Raw genomic sequence first — 18,815 nt, 5'->3', positions numbered from 1 at the left:
CAAATATTTGTTATTTATTAACTCAATACAGGTTAAGTTTTTATATTTAGAAGGAAATTAGCAGGAATTTTTTTAAAATTTGCTGTGTTTGTATCTGTAAACAATGATTTTAGTGTATTTTTAGTGAAAAATATTGATTTGATAAACATTAGCGCAAATATTGCCAGGCATTAAAAATCAGTAGCAACTTCTTTTTATCCTACTGGTCATATGCTTTCAGAATATATATGGTTTGATGGGTCTTTTACAAACTCTGAACACTGTAAGGGAAAAACACAAAAATGGCCTGGCCACCTGAGTTTAAATGTGGAGTGTAGGGCCTGGCAGTGAAAGGGTTAAACATCCTATAATGACCAGTAAGTTACCATCACCTGTAATATACAGTATCTATTAATCCAGCAATGATCCTGAGCACCTGAACTACAGTATTTTCAATGATTTTTTGAGAACATCTGTCTATCTGCATCTATCTTTACCTCTACTTTCATGGAGTCAAATGTTTTCTCAGATCAACTTCCAACATTTCCCTAGTAAATTTTCACAGTGGCAGGAGATAATCTTATATTTGCAATTGTGTCTTTTTGACTATGGTTTGTAGTACTATGGTATTACTGCTGAACCTCCATTGGCAAAAGTAGCCAAAGATATTATAACATAATCATCTATTTCTTGTAAAATCTGCAGGATTAGGACATCACTAGGATGATCAAGAGGTAAAACAGGATATAGCATAAGGTTTAGGCAGATTTTGGTAGGAAGTCCGTTGGCTTAGCTTTTTTTTTTGTTAACAGCTTATTGTTTCCATTATATACAGTGGGGCAAAAAAGTATTTAGTCAGCCACCAATTGTGCAAGTTCTCTCACTTAAAAGATGAGAGAGGCCTGTAATTGGCATCATAGGTAGACCTCAACTATGAGAGACAAAATGAGAAAAAAAATCCAGAAAATCACATTGGCTGATTTGGAAAGGATTTATTTGCAAATTATGGTGGAAAATAAGTATTTAGTCACCTACAAACAAGCAAGATTTCTGGCTCTCACAGACCTGTACCTTCTTCTTTAAGAGGCTCTGTGAGGGACCGCCGAGCGGCACCACTAGCACTCCACCGGTCAGGCGTGCCCAGAGCGCGGAATCTAAGCCCCAGGGTACTTGTTCACCAGGGCCCCTGATGGTGGGGATGGACTTGTAGTACCCTGAGACCAGGTCGCCTCTACTGAGCACACCTGTCAGTGGTAGGGGTGTCCGCCAGGGGTTCCAACCAGGGAGAGCCAAATGTGAGGAGGTCGGGTGACCCTGATGGGATGGATGGATGGATGGCTGAGCAAGTGCGTAGTCAGACAGGCCGAGTCGGTAATGTAGAGGACGGTAAGGTACAAGGGAGCAGGCAGAGAATCGTCGGGTCACACGCCAGGTCAGCAACAGGAGGTCAGATCTACAGAGGGGCATCCAGGGAGAGAGGTCAGGCAAGCAAGGGTCTGGGCAGGAGAAATCAGCAAGGTCAAGAGCAATCCGGGTCAATAACTTACAGGATACAGGTTCACAGGATCAGGAATGCAGGTAAGACCAGAAGGCAACGAAATGACAGCTCAGGGACCTTTAAATATCCCGCCCTGCGCTGCCATTGGTGCCCAGCGGGCGGCCGCGGCTTCTACTGCGCATGCGCGAACTCGAACGCCGCGGCCGGCCCGGACCTAGTGCCCGTGTACTGGGAGGAGCAGTGCGCCTGCGCCGGGACCATCGAGGGACGGATTGCGGGGATCCCTGACATTGCCCCCCCCCTACGGGCAACCTCCGGATGCCCACCCGATCTCTCCACCACGGGTGATCACAAAGAAACCTCCGGACAAGCCTAGGTGCATGGACATTATGGGCTGGTTCCCACGAATTGTCCTCAGGGCCGTAGCCCTTCCACTTGATGAGAAATTGGGTCTGGCCCCCCCTTCGACGGCACTTCAAGATTGCCTCCACCTCGAATTCCTCTTCCTCTTCAACCGTTACGGCCTCCGGGGGCCTGGATTCCCGTTCCGGGAAGGCATCAGGGACTACCGGTTTCAACAGGGACACGTGGAAGACAGGGTGGATCTTGAGCGTGTCAGGGAGAACAAGTTCATAGGCCACCTCATTGACCATCCGTTTGATGCAAAAAGGGCCTATGAATTTAGGTCCCAACTTCTTCGACGGGCAAAGCATCCTCAAGTTTGACGTAGCCAGCCAAACCTTCTCTCCGGGCTGCAACACCAGGTTCCCTCTTCGCTTCCTATTGAAAGCCTTCTTGTAGTCTTCTTGGGCTTGACGGATGGCTTCCTGTAATTTCTTATTGTTGGAGGTGAAGAAGGTCAGTGCATCCTGCGTCGCTGGAATCGGGCATTCCGGGACCAAGTCCGGGAGGAAGACCGGATGAAACCCATAGTTGGCGAAGAACGGGGACTGCCCAGTTGCTGAATGGCAAGCGTTGTTGTACGCAAATTCTGCCAAAGGGAGGAGTGGCGCCCAGTCGTCCTGAGAGAATGATGTGTAGCATCGCAGGTATTGCTCCAGGGTCTGATTGGTCCTCTCGGTCTGGCCATTGGTCTGAGGGTGAAATGCCGAGGAAAGAGACAGCTTGATATCCAGGGCTTTGCACAGCGCCCTCCAAAACCGCGAGGTAAACTGCACCCCTCGGTCCGAGACGATGTCTTCGGGAACCCCATGCAGTCTAACGATCTCTCGAATAAAGACTTGTGCCGTCTCGGCTGCAGATGGAGTCTTCCGTAAGGGGATGAAATGGGCCATCTTGGATAAGCGGTCCACAACCACGAGAATTGCTGTGTGGTCCAGCGAAGGAGGGAGCTCGACTATGAAGTCCATGGAGATTCTCTGCCAGGGCCGTTCAGGGATGGGCAATGGACGTAGCAGGCCCCATGCCTTGTTCCTTGAAGGCTTGTTCCGCTGGCAGATGGCACAGGAGCCCACGTAGATCTTACAATCCTTGGCCATGTCCGGCCACCAGAAGGAACGCCGGAGAAGTTCCAGGGTCTTGACCGGTCCAAAATGCCCTGCCAGTGGGTGATCATGGCAATGTCCCAAGACTAAGGTTCGGGCATCCTCTGGCACCACAATCCGGTCCTCCCTCCATAGGAGTCCCTCCTTGTTCTGGAGGGGGGCCCCATCGGAGGTAGACATTGCTGTGGACGCCCTCAGGATCTCGGAGCGAAGGTTTGTCTGAAGGGCCAAGAAATTCCCTGCCGGAAGAATAGTGTCGGGCACTGGGATCTCCTTGGTGTCCTCATACATGCGCGACAATGCGTCAGGCTTCGTGTTTTTTGAGCCGGGCCTGTATGTGATGTGGAACTGGAACCTCGAGAAAAACAATGCCCATCTTGCTTGTCGTGGGCGTAGACGTTTGGCCGTCCTCAGATATTCCAGGTTCTTGTGGTCCGTGAATATCAGGATGGGATGGGAGGCACCTTCCAGCAGGTACCTCCATTCCTCTAAAGCGGTTTTGATAGCCAGTAGCTCGCGATCCCCAATGTCGTAGTTCCTCTCTGCCGGGGTAAGTTTCCGTGAAAAGAATGCTACTGGGTGAAGTAATTCCTTGGCGCCCTTCCGCTGGGAAAGGATGGAGCCAACCGCGTTTTCAGATGCATCTACTTCTAAGATGTAGGGCAGGGAGGCGTCGGGATGACCCAGAATGGGTGCCGAGGTAAATAACCTTTTTAGTGCCTCAAAGGCTTCCTGTGCCTCGGGCGTCCATCTGAATCGCGTCCCAAGCTTAGTTAATTGAGTGATAGGGGAGACCAGACCCGAGAAGTTCTTGATGAACTTCCGGTAGAAATTTGCGAACCCAATAAAACGCTGGACACTTTTCCTGTCCGTGGGTTCAGGCCAATCTAGGATCGCTGAGACCTTCTGAGGGTCCATTGCGACCCCCGTGGTGGAGATAATCTGACCCAGGAATGTAACGCTAGTCTGTTCAAAGCAGCATTTCTCTGCTTTAGCGTACAACCCGTGCTGCCGCAACCGCCCCAACACCTTTGTTACATGTACCCTGTGCTCCCCCAGGGAGGATGAGAAAATCAAAATGTCGTCTAAGTAGACGATGACAAAGATGTCCAGGAAGTCCCTAAAGATGTCGTTTACAAAGTGCTGGAAGGTGGCTGGCGCATTGCATAACCCGAAAGGCATGACCAGGTATTCAAAATGGCCGAATCGGTTGCGGAAGGCCGTCTTCCACTCATCCCCCTCCCTTATGCGAACCAAATTGTAGGCTCCCCTTAAGTCTAACTTGGTGAATACTACCGCAGCCTTTAAGCTCTGGAACAATTCAGGTACCAGAGGTAATGGGTAACGATTTTTAATGGTGACCCTATTCAGCTCCCGATAGTCAATGCATGGCCTCAAAGTCTTGTCCTTCTTTTCTACAAAGAAGATCCCTGCACCTGCTGGGGAAGTGGAGGGACGGATGAATCCCTTACGGAGGCTATCCTCAATATAGTCCTTCAGGGCCCCTAATTCCAGCTCAGAAAGGGGAAAAATTCGTCCGAACGGGATTTCAGAACCGGGCAACAGATCAATCGGACAGTCATATGGGCGGTGGGGGGGTAGAGCATCTGCTCCCCGTTCACTGAACACGTCAAGGAACTTGTGATAGGCTGCAGGAACCACTTGTTTCAGGCTGTCATCCCCTTCAGAGCACAGAAGAACCTGGGGGACCCCCGGGCCCGAAGTTCGACACAGTTCCCGACAATATGGGGAAGGGAACGAGACAACCCCAGTTTCCCAGTCAATTTGGGGGTTATGGGCCCGCAACCAAAGGAGCCCCAGAATGACTGGGAAAAGGGGTGATGCAATAGCATCCAGGCGGAGGAGTTCCCGGTGCTGACCGGCAATGGAAGTCATAATGGAAGGGGTCTCCTGGTTGACTACTCCTGACTTTATCCGGGAACCATCAGCTAAAAAGATATGAAACCCCTTCTCCTTTGGGCGGAGGGGAATACCCTGCTGGTGAGCAAAATTGATATCCACAAAACAGCTGCATGCCCCCGAATCAACTATGGCCGACACCTCCACGGTCCTTTCGGAAAGCTGAAAGGAGAGGGGAACAACTAAGTACTGGGACGGGGTCATATCGCCAACAGATAAAGAAGATGAAGTGAACTTACTCAGTTTCTGCGGGCAGGAACGCACCATGTGACCAGCTTCGCCGCAGTACAGGCACAGATTCTGGGAGCGTCTGCGCTGGTGTTCCTCAGGCGATAGTTTAGGCCGAGCCAGGCCTAGCTGCATGGGTTCGGGGGCATCTTCAGCCGGCAGGTTCTGGATGCTTGGCCTAGTATGTTGACCGGATCCCTGAAATGACCCCCAGGGATTTCCGCGACCCTGACCAGACCTCTCCAATCTGCGCTCCCGTAGCCTACGGTCAATTTTAATAGTGAGTGCAATCAAGTCCTCTAATATCTCGGGCACCTCTACCCGGGCGAGCTCGTCTTTCAGAGCCTCAGATAGGCCCATACGAAACTGGTGTAAAAGGGCGAACTCGTTCCAACGAGTGTCACCCATCCAGCGCCTAAAGTCAGAGGCGTATTCCTCAGCCGTCCGCCGACCTTGTCGGAGTGCGTATAACGTGGCCTCGGCCGAGGCCGCCCGTTGTGGGTCATCATATAAGATGGCCATAGCGGTTAAAGAAACTGTCGACCGAAACCAGGTGAGGGTCATTGTTTCCCCTTAGTCGGTGGGCCCAGTCTTGGGGTTCACCCTGCAGCAGGGAGACAACAAACCCCACTTTCACTGACTCTGTCAAAAAGGTCCGTGGCTGTAGTTCAAAAAAGAGCAGACAAGAGTCACGAAATGACCGAAAACGTGTGCGATCCCCATGGAAGCGCTCGGGTAAGGGTACTCGGGGTTCCGCCATAGGGAGTGATGTGGGAGGCCCAGGAGCCGGCTCGTGGGCTGCTGCGACTGGAGGTGCAGGAGCCGGGGCCTGTGAAACAGGAACAGATATGGTGCAGGCCTGAAACCGATTCTCGATCTGCAGACATCTGTCCTGTAATGTGTTTACAGCTTGCGTCAGGGTAGACAGGTGCCTGCACACCTCGTCCAACGGGGTGAGTCCTCCTCGAGGCTCAGTCATGGCCTTCTGGTACTGTGAGGGACCGCCGAGCGGCACCACTAGCACTCCACCGGTCAGGCGTGCCCAGAGCGCGGAATCTAAGCCCCAGGGTACTTGTTCACCAGGGCCCCTGATGGTGGGGATGGACTTGTAGTACCCTGAGACCAGGTCGCCTCTACTGAGCACACCTGTCAGTGGTAGGGGTGTCCGCCAGGGGTTCCAACCAGGGAGAGCCAAATGTGAGGAGGTCGGGTGACCCTGATGGGATGGATGGATGGATGGCTGAGCAAGTGCGTAGTCAGACAGGCCGAGTCGGTAATGTAGAGGACGGTAAGGTACAAGGGAGCAGGCAGAGAATCGTCGGGTCACACGCCAGGTCAGCAACAGGAGGTCAGATCTACAGAGGGGCATCCAGGGAGAGAGGTCAGGCAAGCAAGGGTCTGGGCAGGAGAAATCAGCAAGGTCAAGAGCAATCCGGGTCAATAACTTACAGGATACAGGTTCACAGGATCAGGAATGCAGGTAAGACCAGAAGGCAACGAAATGACAGCTCAGGGACCTTTAAATATCCCGCCCTGCGCTGCCATTGGTGCCCAGCGGGCGGCCGCGGCTTCTACTGCGCATGCGCGAACTCGAACGCTGCGGCCGGCCCGGACCTAGTGCCCGTGTACTGGGAGGAGCAGTGCGCCTGCGCCGGGACCATCGAGGGACGGATCGCGGGGATCCCTGACAGGCTCCTCTGTCCTGAACTTGTTATCAGTATAAAAGACACCTGTCCACAACCTCAAACAGTCACATTCCAAACTCCACTATGGTGAAGACCAAAGAGCTGTCGAAGGACACCAGAAACAAAATTGTAGACCTGCACCAGGCTGGGAAGACTGAATCTGCAATAGGCAAGCAGCTTGGTGTGAACAAATCAACTGTGGGAGCAATAATTAGAAAATGGAAGATATACAAGACCACTGATATTCTCCCTCGATCTGGGGCTCCACGCAAGATCTCACCCCGTGGGGTCAAAATGATCACAAGAACAGTGAGCAAAAATCCCAGGACCACACAGGGGGACCTAGTGAATGACCTGCAGAGAGCTGGGACCAACGTAACAAAGGCTACCATCAGTAACACACTACGCTGCCAGGAACTCAGATCCTGCAGTGCCAGACGTGTCCCCCTGCTTAAGCCAGTACATGTCCGGGCCCGTCTGAAGTTTGCTAGAGAGCATTTGGATGATCCAGAAGAAGATTGGGAGAATGTCATATGGTCAGATGAAACCAAAATAGAACTGTTTGGTAGAAACACAACTCGTCGTGTTTGGAGAAGAGAGAATGCTGAGTTGCATCCAAATAACATCATACCTACTGTGAAGCATGGGGGTGGCAACATCATGCTTTGAGGCTGTTTCTCCACAAAGGGACCAGGACGACTGATCCATGTATAGGACAGAATAAATGGGGCCATGTATCGTGAGATTTTGAGTGCAAACCTCCTTCCATCAGCAAGGGCATTGAAGATGAAACGTGGCTGGGTCTTCCAACATGACAATGATCCCAAACATACCGCCTGGGCAACGAAGGAGTGGCTTCGTAAGAAGCATTTCAAGGTCCTGGAGTGGCTTAGCCAGTCTCCAGATCTCAACCCCATAGAAAACCTTTGGAGGGAGTTGAAAGTCCGTGTTGCCCAGCAACAGCCCCAAAACATCACTGCTCTAGAGGAGATCTGTATGGAGGAATGGGCCAACATACCAGCAACAGAGTGTGCCAACCTTGTGAAGACTTACAGGAAACGTTTGACCTCTGTCATTGCCAACAAAGGATATATAACAAAGTATTGAGATGAACTTTTGATATTGACCAAATACTTATTTTCCACCATAATTTGCAAATAAATTCTTTCCAAATCAGCCAATGTGATTGTCTGGATTTTTTTTCTCATTTTGTCTCTCATAGTTGAGGTCTACCTATGATGCCAATTATAGGCCTCTCTCATCTTTTTAAGTGGGAGAACGTGCACAATTGGTGGCTGACTAAATACTTTTTTGCCCCACTGTATAAGCTGTGCTAGGGCTGTTTGTATGAGGTTTTATAGTAGAGTATGAATCATCATTTTTAGATACTTGTTAGATTGCCAGCTGATGTCTATGGTAATATAAACCTGGACATTAGCCATTAATTTTAAGGTCTTTTAAAAATATCTATTCGTAGTTACAAACTAGAGTATAAGTGGTGAGTTTAGTCTTGTTATAAACCCATAATTTGTTTAGAAATATATGCAATTGAGGACTTGGATTGGAGACAGTCAATGACAAAAAAGTGCATCCTTTAAAATATTTTAAGAATTAAATGACCTTCTAGTCTCAGTGTGTGTGTGTGTGTTTGTGTGTGTAATGTACAGAAGAATAATACTTACCTTATTCCTTGATGCCCTGACAGCCAGCACTTTTTCACTGCTCAGCTCCAAACCCACAATGTAGTTGGGTTGCTGAAGTCCTTACATACAATGCCGGACCACATGCCTTGCAAGGGAAGGGATTAAGGAACACAACACACACACACACATTATAAAAATATTTAACCCTTACTATATGAGGCTGACAGAATTCAGAATTAGAGTTATAAAGATACAAACAGGCTCAGTATGCTCACTCCACTCTACAGTATATCTAAACCTTTTCTTTTTATTAATATTAGTTTTGTTACTACTAATACTACTGAAGACTTATTTATAGATTATATTGTTTCAGGTTTTTAAATTCTCAATGGATACTCTGAATCTGACTACATTTGATGACTTTATCTTAGTAGGACTGACTGAGGATAATGTTTTCCAATCTATACTGTTTGTTTTATTTTTAATCATTTATACATGCTCTTTCTTAAGTAACCTGGGCATGATAATATTAATAAGTGCCTACCATTATCTTCAAGCACCCATGTATTTTTTCCTGAGTCATTTGTCTCTTATTGACTTGAGTTATTCCTCCACAATTACCCCCAAGATGCTGTCAGATTTGATCTCAGATAAAAAGTTCATCTCCTTTGAAGCATGTGCCAGTCAAATGTTTCTGTTTGCCATGTTTGCCACATCAGAAAGCTTTTTGGTAACTGTCATGGCATATGATCGTTATGTTGCCATATGTCAACCACTGGTCTACCACAGCACGATGAATAAACTTACATGTTGGGGATTGGTATATGGAGTCTATTTAGTCAGCTTTTTAGCTTCCATAACTCATACAATTACCATTTTCATATTCCCTTTGTGTGGTTCTAATAAAATCAATCATTTTTACTGTGATATACCTCCACTTTTGAAACTTACATGTGTTTATTCTTATGCTAGGAAGTTGGTTGTCTTTTTGCTATCATTTGTAATGGGGGTTGCTACTTTTCTTGTGATATTGATGTCCTATATCTCCATCATTTGTACAATTGTAGGAATCAGTTCAAAAGAAGGAAGATCCAAGGCCTTCTCTACTTGTGCCTCCCATCTTACTGTAGTCATCTCATTCTATAGCACAGTGTTTGGAATCTACTTTCGACCAAGCTTGGGTTTAAGTTCAGAAAGCATTGACAAGGTCTTCTCCATCTTTTATACTGTGGCATCCCCTCTGTTGAATCCTCTCATATATAGTTTTAAAAATGCAGAAGTTAAGAGCGCAATAATGAAAGCACTCCCTTTAAGGAAAGCATAAGTGCACCTAATAACTAATCAATAGATTTTCAAAATGGGTCCTGGACAGCAGCTATATATCTCTACTATTTGGGTTGTGGTCCCTTAACCACTTGACCCCCGAGCCAATTCTGACATTTCTCACATACATGTGAGTATCAGCATTTTTTTGCTAGAACATTAATTAGAACCTCCAAAATATTTTGGAAAGCAGAGACCTTGGAGATTAAAATAGTGTTTTTTTCAATTTTCTTTATGTCACATGATATTTATGCAGCCATTTTTAGAACACAAATGTTTAGGAAAAAATACACTTTAATTAATTTTGAAGCACACAAACAGATAATACAAAATTTTTGGTCAAATATAAAAGATGATATCACACCAAGCAAACAGATACCTAACATGTCAAGCTTTAAAATTGCGAACACCGTTGGAATGGCAGCAAGCTATGGTCCCTAAACATCTCCATAGGTGATGCTTTAAAAGCCTTTACAGGTTACCAGTTTAGAGTTACATAGTAGGCCTGGCACTAAAATTATTGCTCTCACTCATTCCCAGTGATAGCTCACATGTGTGGTGAGACCATTCACATTTGTGCATGAGTACAGGGGGACAGAGACTCTTTAAATGTTTCTAATTTTATTATTTATTTTATTTAAAACAATTTACACTGTCCCTCCCTTCAATTTTTTTTATACAACTTCATTGCTATTACAAGGGATGAACAATATCCCTTGAGATAGCATAGGCCATGAAAGGTTCTTTATATGGAGATATGGTCTGTTAGACCCCAGATCTCTCCTATGCTCTCCAAATCATCTAATCAAACTGAGGTCCTTTTGATCAAATGCTTTGCAAGCTGATAACGGCTTGTAAACAACAAACCAGAACCGTAAGTCGTTGCACCACTGCATCAAGCAGTTGCAGTACCAGTCTCCCTAATCACACAGGAGAGCCTAGTAAAGGTGGTAGGCAGCAGAGAGAGGGGGCCCACTTGTAAAACCTCTAGAGGTGATTTGGCAGCTGTAAAGCTGCTCAGATCACTTCTACAAGAAAGCTTGTCGCAGTTAGAAATTTTGGCACCGGACAGAGTTAACTTTGATGACAAATTTTGATTTAGTTTTAACCATAGTCTTTTGAATAAAATTCCATATTAGTTTTAGTTGTATTTTAGGCATCTGAATTGTTTTAGTTGACTAAAATCTAGAGTACATTTTAGTCAACTAAATTTTCCAATACATTTTAGGACAGGGTTGCATTATGCTTTGGGGATGGGGCAGTAACCTTCAAGTTGAGATGGGGAAGTAAATGGGAGTGAGGGAGTGCACAGGGAAGAGAACTGGATAGTCTTGGGAGGTTGATATTTTACACAGTGCTAAGCATGGCTACCTGGCTGGGAGGGGAAACACTCGCCACGTCACATCGAGACAGACACAAAACCGATGAAAGAGTTTCACTTCTGTGGTCTGCAGGACATTATTCCAGACCTCCTAGGCAGCAGGCAGACAGAGGGAGCCTGCATTTCTCAGCCAATACAGCTTGGCAATAGAGTCGGGGGCTGGGGCCTTAACAGACAGGCAGAGCTCAGAGGAAAGCAGAAATTCAGGTGGGCAAATGTCCATCCCTCACATCTTCATTCTGTTGTCATTCGTTGGTGAAAATTGGAATTGATTTTCTTCATAGTTTTCATCAATTGACTTAATTCAAATTTTATTTTCACTTAGTTTTCATCACTGAAAACATGCAGCTAACAAAAACTATTACGAAAATATTTTCATCAAGAAAGTTGCAGCCATGATCCCACTACAGCCATTTGAACTCGAGGATGTACGGGTATGTCTCAAGGGGTTGAAGTGGTTAGGGGGAACAGTTTGAAGGCAGTGTTGAGTACTCAGGAGTTCTCATCCTTCCAGGGTGAGGGGTTCCAGGATAGTCCAGCTGGAGAGGAGGGGATCGGCTTTAGGCACTCTCTGGATTGTAAAAGGGACCTGAGATTTCTGAGGTTCAAAGAGTTTGGGGAGAGAAAAAACCTGCAAACCCTGATTACATGGACTTTTTTCCTGAAGGGGTTAATCTGGGTGCATTAGATTCCAGAAAAGGAGGAGGAAACCTTTGACACCTATGTGTGAGAGAGAGAGCAGAAAACGTCCTCTTTTGGACCCCTGAAGCAGATGGGAAAATACTAAACCCAAGTGTGGGATCAATATAGTGGTGGTGAGTCGATAATTTATCTTTTGTACCCACAAATGATGGACTATTTTTGCTTGCTGAGGACAAGCTGTTTTTCTGTCTGCCTGTTTTGACAAAATGGACTGTTTGCTTTTACCAACACGCATGGCTGATGATCTTGGACTCCATTTTCAGTATATAAATGCAATTTAACTATATTAGTGCAGTTTTTCTCAATCAATTATCAGCCATGTGTGCCAGTTGCAATGATGGTATTCATAATCTGAATGGAGACTTTGTGGGTTGTAATTTACAGTGCAGCTATCTATCAGCACCGCAAACAGCATGACTCCAAATCTCTCACCTCTCCTCTACTGAAGGTGCAGCTGCAAGAAGACCATCTGTGCTCACAATCCAAGAATGCAAATAGGGATGAACTGCAAACTGGTCCTCACTCTTCAGAGCACTCCACTCTATCCTTGCCAAGGGACCACCCCCTCCTTAATGTGTTTCATCAACAGACTTAACCATAAAGATAAGATCCATACCATTTAACTTACCGTTGGTTAAGCGTGTTAGGAAAGAGCGGTCCCTGAGCAGGGACATGTTGTATGCTTTCATGCTGTTAGTGGTTTAATAAAAGTACTGTGATGAATGGAGACTGTTGTGTGGTTTATCCTTATTTAACCACTTCCAGACCGGACACTTTTACCCCCTTCCTGACCAGGGCAATTTTCAGCTTTTAGCGCTATCACACTTTGAATGACAATTGCGCGGTCATGCAACACTGTACCCAAATTAATTTTTTACCATTTTTTTGAGATAGATAAAGCTTTATTTTGGTGGTATTTATTCACCGCTGGGATTTGTATTTTTTTTGCTATGTAAATGAAATGTCCAAAAATTTTGAAAAAAAGTGTTTTTTTTATAAAATTTTGCAAATAAATAATATTTCATCATAAATCTTAGCCAAAATTTATTCCGTTATCTTTTTAGTAAAAAAAAAAAAATCCAAATTAGTTTATAAGCAAAAATTATAATTTTTAAACATTTTTTTTTACATTTTTATTTTCTTTTTTTATATTATTATTTTTTATTTTTATTTTTATTTTTTACATACTGTCACCCTAGCAGTACAGTGTCACCATGGTGACACTGTACTACTTGTGAGGGGTGATGAAGATTTTTTTTTTTTTTTTTTTACACTGATTGCTTTTACACCCATATAGGATGTAAAAGCAATCATTTCTCTTTCTCTCTGTGTGCATTCATGCACTCATTGAGAAGAACTGAGTGAGCTGTGATTGGTCACATCCTGTCACATGGTACAAGGCTTTTGTGAATAGCCTTGTACCATGTGACCTCTGTGATCATTCACAGATTTCACACATAGTAAGCAATGATGTCACAAGTGACATCTTGCTTACTACTTTGCATGTGATCACTGATTGGCCAATCAGTGATCACATGATCGGGACCTCGTACAGAGGTCCCGTCCGACGATCGGTGTTTCACTGTGTCCGGAGGACACAGCGGGCACCGGATCGCGGTGCTGCGCGCTCCCAGGGAGCGCGCACAAGCAGGGTGCGGGGAGGCCGTTTATTGACAGCCACCCGACCCTGCAGTGCCACCGTCCGGCCGTTTATATACAACGGCCGGTCGGCAAGTGGTTAAAATGTTTATAATGTAAACTGAGCATGTGCAGAATAGCTACAGTTCAGTCTGTCTTATCAGGAGATAATATGTAGACATTTCAACAAGAGGAGGAGCAGAGAAGACAGGATCAAACAGCCTTTTTACACAATACAGAAGATTAACCCCTTCGGTACCACAGTGAGAATAACAAGCATGCTTTACTGCATATACAGACTGATTTTACTATTGTGGGTTTTGTAACACTTTACCATATAGTGTGCTTACTACTTTTCCATATACAGTTGCAAGAAAAAGTATGTGAACCCCTTGGGATTACGTGGAGTTTTGCATGAATTGGGCATAAAATGTGCTCTGAACGTCATCTAAGTCACAACAATAGAAGAACACAGTCTGCTGAACATAATACTACACAAACATTAGATGTTGCCATGGTTTAATTGCACATAACATGTAAACATTCACAGTGCAGGGAGGAAAAAGTATGTGAGGCCCTAGCTTAATGACTTCTCCCAGAGCTAATTGGACCAAGGAGTGAGCCAACCTTGACTCCAATCAGTGTGATGATATTGGATGTGTTGCTGACAGCTGTCCTGCCCTTAAAAAACACACACCTGTTTTGGGTTTACTGGTTTCAAGAAGCACTGTCTGATGTGAACCATGCCTCGCAGAAAAGAGCTCTCAGAAGACCTACGATCAAGAATTGTTGACTTGCAGGAAGCTGGAAAGGGTTACAAAAGTATCTCCAAAAGCCTTGATGTTCATGTGTCCACGGTAAGACAGACTGTCTACAAATGGAGAAAGTTTAGCACTGTTGCTACTCTCCCTAGGCGTGGTCGTCCTGTAAAAATGACTGCAAGAGCACAGCGCAGAATGCTGCATGAGGTAAAGAAGAATCCCAGAGTGTCAGCTAATGACCTACAGAAATCTCTGGCACATGCTAACATTTTTGTTGACACATCTACAATAAGGAAAACATTAAACAAGAATGGAGTACATGGGAGGACACCACGGAGGAAGCCATTGCTGTCCAAAAAGATTATTGCAGCACGTTTGAAGTTTGCAAAAGAGCACCTGGATGTTCCACAGCACTACTGGCAAAATATACTGTGGACAGATCAAACCAAGATTGAGTTGTTTGGGAAGAACACACAACACTATGTGTGGAGAAAAAAAGGCACAGCACACCAACATCAAAACCTCATCCCCACTGTAAAACATGGCGGAGGGAGCATCGTGGTTTGGGGCTGCTTTGCTGCCTCAGGGCCTGGGCGGATTGTTGTCATTGATGGGAAAATGAATTCCAGAGTTTATCAAGACATTTTTCAGGAAACGTCCACCAACTGAAGCTCCGCAGAGGATGGGTGATGCAACAGGACAATGACCCAAAGCATACAAGTAATTCAACAAAACAATGGCTGCAACAGCACAGAATACGCCTTCTGGAGTGGCCCAGTCAGAGTCCTGACCTCAACCCGATTGAAATGCTGTGGCATGACCTTAAGAGAGCGATTTACACCAGACATCCCAAGAATATTGCTACACTGAAACAGTTTTGTAAAGAGGAGTGGTCCAAAATTACTCCAGATCGTTGTGCAGGTCTGATCTGCAACTACAGGAAACGTTTGGTTGAGGTTATTGCTGCCAAAGGAGGCTCAACCAGTTATTAAGTCCAAAGGTTCACATACTTTTTCCTCCCTGCACTGTGAATGTTTACATGTTATGTGCAATTAAACCATGGCAACATCTAATGTTTGTGTAGTATTATGTTCAGCAGACTGTGTTCTTCTATTGTTGTGACTTAGATGACGTTCAGAGCACATTTTATGCCCAATTCATGCAAAACTCCACGTAATCCCAAGGGGTTCACATACTTTTTCTTGCAACTGTATAACTGAAGAGACAGATGAAACCACTGTAGGTGGTTAAAAACCTTGTTAAGGAAGTGTGTTATTTAGTGCCCAATAGTAGTGTGCAAACCTGTCTACCATGACATTCTGAACAGTTTCAGTTTATCACAATGTTATTAGTATTTTTTTTAACTACATGTACTTTGATTTTGACTTCTTACATAAAAACAAAAGACAACAACAAAATATTAGACTACAGCAACAGTTACATTAAAAGATATTTTATAAATGTACATATCCCATTGCTTAGCGGAATATTTGTGGTGTCAACTGTTTTCATCTTTATCTTAAATGATGAAGATCTGATTGATGCTGCTAACATTAATACACATTTCTTCTGTTTTTAGAAATGCCTATGCCTAATAAAGAAACTACTGTGTGCTATTGACCACCAGCCCGTTGCAATTATTGTTTTTCATTATAAATATGCATAAACAAACCAATACCCTGGTTGAGTCCATAACTAATAGAGTTTTTTTTACAGTTTTTCTTTATATAAAAACACCACAGTGACATATGTTTACCGGTGCTAAAGTTGTCAAGGCAATGGGTAGCTGGTCATCTCCATGGAGGACATGTATCAATGGAAAATTTTCAAAAAACTGCCATTCAGCTGAGTGTTTGTCTTTTAATATGACTTAAAGGGCAACATTAAAATACACAATTCCATTAAAAACATGGAATGACATCAGCCAGAATCCACAGCTGGTTTGTTAACATTCAGCAACCGCTAGGGAACTGTTATTTGTTGTGGGAGTATTGGCAGGAGAGGACCATAGTAGCATGGGTATTTATGCCAGAGGGTCATGTGTCTTTTATTGTGCGTGACAATGGATGGATAAGGTTTAAGTTTGATTTTTTTTTTTTTTTTAATAATGGACTTTTTAAATGCTGTCTGTGTGTTTATTTGCTTTTTAAATTACTTTTGTGAATGAGTAAAAGGGATACTATGTACCCTTTCTCTTGTATGTGGGGATGGAAGATATCTGGGGTAGCCCTTATCCCTCATTCAATATGTTGGGGACATGCTCTCTGCCCCTTGCTTTCTGGACCAGTCAGGTTGGATGCCTGGATAAGGGTCTGGTATGATCACCCTTGGCAAGGCACCTTGTCTCTATGTTCCTGGCCCAGTGCCGTTGACTGTACGCATATATGCATATATGTCTCTATGTCCCTTCCCACTGACTGTACGCATATATGCAGTCTCAATGAAGTGGGTCTTCATCTGTGAGGCTGCATATATGTGTATATGTGTTTCTGCCTGAAGCATGCTGCAGAGCGCACTCCGAGCACAGCCAGCAGGCTCTCTTAGAGAGCCCCGTGTCTCGTACTAACGTTCAGCAACCGGGAGTCCCAGTTCCCAATTACTTGATCAGTGTGATAACCTCTGATTGGCTGTCACTGTGTCAGTTAATGTCAGTGTGTTTTAGCTAAGATAAAAATAAGAAATAGGTACAAACAATATAGCTGCGGGTTGTTCTTTGGTGATTTGTTATGGTGATAGCAAGTAATATATAGCTAAATTCACTTTTTTTTTTTTTTACTATTTTCGGCCAGTTTTTCTTTGATAATACACAAAAAATCAGGAGATATCCATGAGCACTTTTGATGGGGGAATTTCATATTTCCTTATTAAAATTGCCTCACAATATCTAAGAATGAAATATAAACTTTGCTACCTTAGCTGATTTCATACCAAAGGAATGTCATTAAAAACTGTCCAAGTCCTTAAAAGATAATGTTGCTTTTAGGGGGGTTGGTAAATTCCTTACATACTAGTGCTATATACCACAGCCAAAACTGGAATAGGTAGTCTCATCTCAGGGCTGCTTAAATGCATGTGCCTGATTCTGTTCATCTGTACCAAGCTGCAATTGAAGCAGGCAGGACTCCATGGCAAAAAAGAATTTATAGCTAAGTATTTTTGTTATATTCTCTGATGTAATTACATTTGATATCTGTATCTGTCATTACTTAATTAACCATTTCCCGTCCACCCTATAGCCGTAATACTGCTACAGGGTGGCACGGGTGCGCAAACTCACATATATATACGTGACTTTGCATTTCCAGGTAGGGGGCGCATGCAAGCCACACGTGCACCCTTCCCACGCTGCTATTCGCGGCCTCGGCTGTCAGTTACCAGGTTGTGGCCGGTGATTACTAGCTGGTGACCGAGGAGCTTTACTAACGGAGGCAGAGAACTATAAGTAAACAATACAGTTCTTTCCCCTGTCAGCTCCAGCACACTGCAATGCATGGCTTTGCATAGCAGAGCCACGTAAAGGAGTGTGCTTATAGTGAACCACACACACACACCACACACAGTAAAACAGCACACAGTTAACCCTTTTATCACCCCACGTTAGCCCCTTCCTGCCCAGTGTCATTAGTACAGTGTCAATGCCTTTTATTAGCACTGATCACTGTATTGGTGTCAGAATGCTTGCCACAATCCCGCTACAAGTCGCTGATCACCACCATTACTAATATTAAAAAAAAAAAGAATTCCAGTATATATACTGCCATTTGTAGACGCTATAACTTTTACATAAACTGATTCATTTACATGTATTGGGATATTTTTTTAGCAAAGACATGTTGCAGAATACATTTTGGCCTAAATTTATGATGAAATTAGATTTTTCAATTTTCTTTACTGAACATGTTTAATAGCAAAAAGTGAAAAATATTGTTTTTTCTCAAACTTGTCAGTCTTTTTTATAGTGCAAAAAATAAAAAACGCACAGCCGATCAAATACCACCGAAAGAAAGCTCAATTCGTGGGAAAAAAAGGATGTAAATTTAATTTGGGTGTAGCATTGGATGACCGCACAATTGTCAGTTAAAATAACGCAGTGCCGTAACGCAAAAAATGGCCTTGTCAGGAAGGGGGGTAAATCCTCTGGAGGGCAAGTGGTTAAATGTTATACATATAAGTGTTTGTGTGCGCTCTCTTTGCATATCTCAAATAAAACCCAGAAAAAACATAAATTATCATGTAACTGTTTTAAAACTATTTACTACCAAATGAAAGCCCAATTTGTCCTATAAAAACTAAGTATAATTTACCTGGATACACTAAACAGTTGCAAAGATACGTACAGTTTTACTAACACATGCAAAAGTATGCCCAGGTTATAGGATTTGTTTCGTGTCATGAAGGGGTTAATATGGGAGTCCCTTATCATAATTTGGAAGTCCCTAAAAAATAAAGGGACCCCAACTATCACGCTTACTTAAATGACTAAAGGATACATAGTACCCCTTGTTACTTATTCGCAAAAAGAACTGAAATAGTAAAAAACAATAAGCATACA

The 18,815-nt window shown here is 44.3% G+C and overlaps 1 protein-coding gene across 1 annotated transcript; it reads left to right on the top strand.

The window, feature by feature from the left end:
* The first annotated feature begins 8,846 nt into the window (after positions 1 to 8,846).
* Positions 8,847 to 9,782, top strand: LOC149440381 (olfactory receptor 5G26-like). Its single transcript, XM_089658754.1, has one exon. It carries the CDS (start codon positions 8,847 to 8,849, stop codon positions 9,780 to 9,782), a length of 936 nt encoding a protein of 311 aa, XP_089514880.1.
* The last annotated feature ends 9,033 nt before the right edge of the window (positions 9,783 to 18,815 follow it).

This window comes from Staurois parvus, unplaced genomic scaffold, assembly GCF_062004578.1.
Source record: "Staurois parvus isolate SC_StPar_1 unplaced genomic scaffold, SC_StPar_1.0 ptg001090l, whole genome shotgun sequence".
Classification (NCBI taxonomy): Eukaryota; Metazoa; Chordata; class Amphibia; order Anura; family Ranidae; genus Staurois; species Staurois parvus.
This window is presented reverse-complemented; position numbering and strand designations above follow the sequence as displayed.